At 42.3% G+C, this 1,549-nt stretch overlaps 1 protein-coding gene across 1 annotated transcript in view; it reads right to left on the bottom strand.

The window, feature by feature from the left end:
- Window positions 1–246: 246 nt before the first annotated feature.
- The window catches only part of GATA2 (GATA binding protein 2), a 5,211-nt gene continuing 3,908 nt past the window's right edge, over window positions 247–1,549 (bottom strand). The window contains exon 3 of the mRNA XM_009069350.1: window positions 247–1,341. Within this exon, the coding sequence (XP_009067598.1) occupies window positions 1,042–1,341 (300 nt within the window). The 3' untranslated portion in view covers window positions 247–1,041. The remainder of the gene's footprint in view (window positions 1,342–1,549) is intronic.

Raw genomic sequence — 1,549 nt, 5'->3', positions numbered from 1 at the left:
ATGCTTCAACCTCTAAAGCCTGTGAGTTGGATGTTTTTTATGCCCTGTGATGGTTTTGGTTGTGCTAGAAGTTAGCTGCAACACAGTTGGTAACTGCCTATATCTCACCCTTTGCTGGTGCAGGACTGCCTTCCCCAGAGTTTTCTCCCAACAGTTTGTCTGATCTAGGTGTCTGTTTTGAGGAACAATATTGTAGTTGGGAGAGGGGCTGTTTTTTTAAAAATGAATCTTTCATGTTAGGGTAAAGAATGAAGAAATTGTATCAAAATAATCACCATCTTGGGCACATTAAAATCCGTATTGCGGCTAAATTTTTGCTTTGTTCCTTCCCCTCGCAATCTTTTCCCCCTTTCCTAGTAGTTTTGGTATGGAAGATAGATGGAGCTAATCCAAGAGGGCTGTTGAGTATGTTCACCCCTCTCCTCCTTGTTTTGAAGGCAGCGTTTCTTACAGAGTAGCCAATGCAATCAACAGCACAAGAACATGCAATCAGAGGGGTTGCGGCTTTTTGTGGAAAACAAAATAAATATGACTTTGTGTCTGAATTTTAAAATTACAGTTTTATAAAGATGTCCCTTTTTTTGTCCTTTTTTTCTTCTTTTTTTCCCCATCCCAAAGTCCACAATAGAAATCCAGCATGTCTGGCTTCCAGTGAGCCAGTTCCATCCTGGGAGGCTGCTTATATCTCTTTACAATATTCACAGTAATAACAAAGAGAGAAAGGAAAGCCAGTTCCAAGCCTTTTCCTTCAGCTTCTGCCATCTTTTGCTTCCTGCTGGACCATTAAGCATCAAACAGGTGAGTTCTTTTTCCTTATACCTGAGGGGGCAAAGTGCATTACAGGCACCACTACACATTTCTGCAAAAGACCCATCATTTGCAAGGTTTCAGTCCAGCATTAAGAGTTAAACCACATGGGAGCAAAGATTCCCTTTTGCCTTCCCTACATTCTCCTCTTGGCAGAACATTTTCTTATTTGGCGTCATCTTAGGCAAAGCCCCATGTTCTTAATCTCTGGGTGGGTCTCTTGGTCATCAGGTTTTATCCCATGGCTGTAACCATGCTGGATGGGTGTGGATGTCCGAATGAGATGCTGGAAGATGGGTGGATGGGGGTAGGTGTTGGTAGGATGTGTCCAGAGTGGCTGAAAGGTGGCAAATGCCCCATGGGTGCCATGTGACTAGCAAGGGCAGCAGCGCTGAAGGGAGACGATTTCTCCTGCATGCACTTGGACAGTTCCTCAAAACACTCAGAGCCTTTCTTGCTTTTCTTTGATTTGTTGGACATTTTCCTATTCCTGGTCTGAATTCCTTCCTTTTTCATGGTCAGAGGCCTGTTCACCTGCAAGAAATGAGAAAATCAGGCTCATGCAGACAAAATGACCTTATTGTGAAAAAATGAAAATATTTGGACAACCCCCATGTGTTTTTCCTGGATGGAGACCTTTTTCTGGCCAAAAAAAATGGTGTTTCTCTCTGCAGAACTTGTTTATATTGATTTGTTTAATAAAACCACACACACAAAAAACCCCTAGACATGAAAAACAAAT

Source organism: Acanthisitta chloris, unplaced genomic scaffold (assembly GCF_000695815.1).
Source record: "Acanthisitta chloris isolate BGI_N310 unplaced genomic scaffold, ASM69581v1 scaffold30132, whole genome shotgun sequence".
Classification (NCBI taxonomy): domain Eukaryota; kingdom Metazoa; phylum Chordata; class Aves; order Passeriformes; family Acanthisittidae; genus Acanthisitta; species Acanthisitta chloris.
This window is presented reverse-complemented; position numbering and strand designations above follow the sequence as displayed.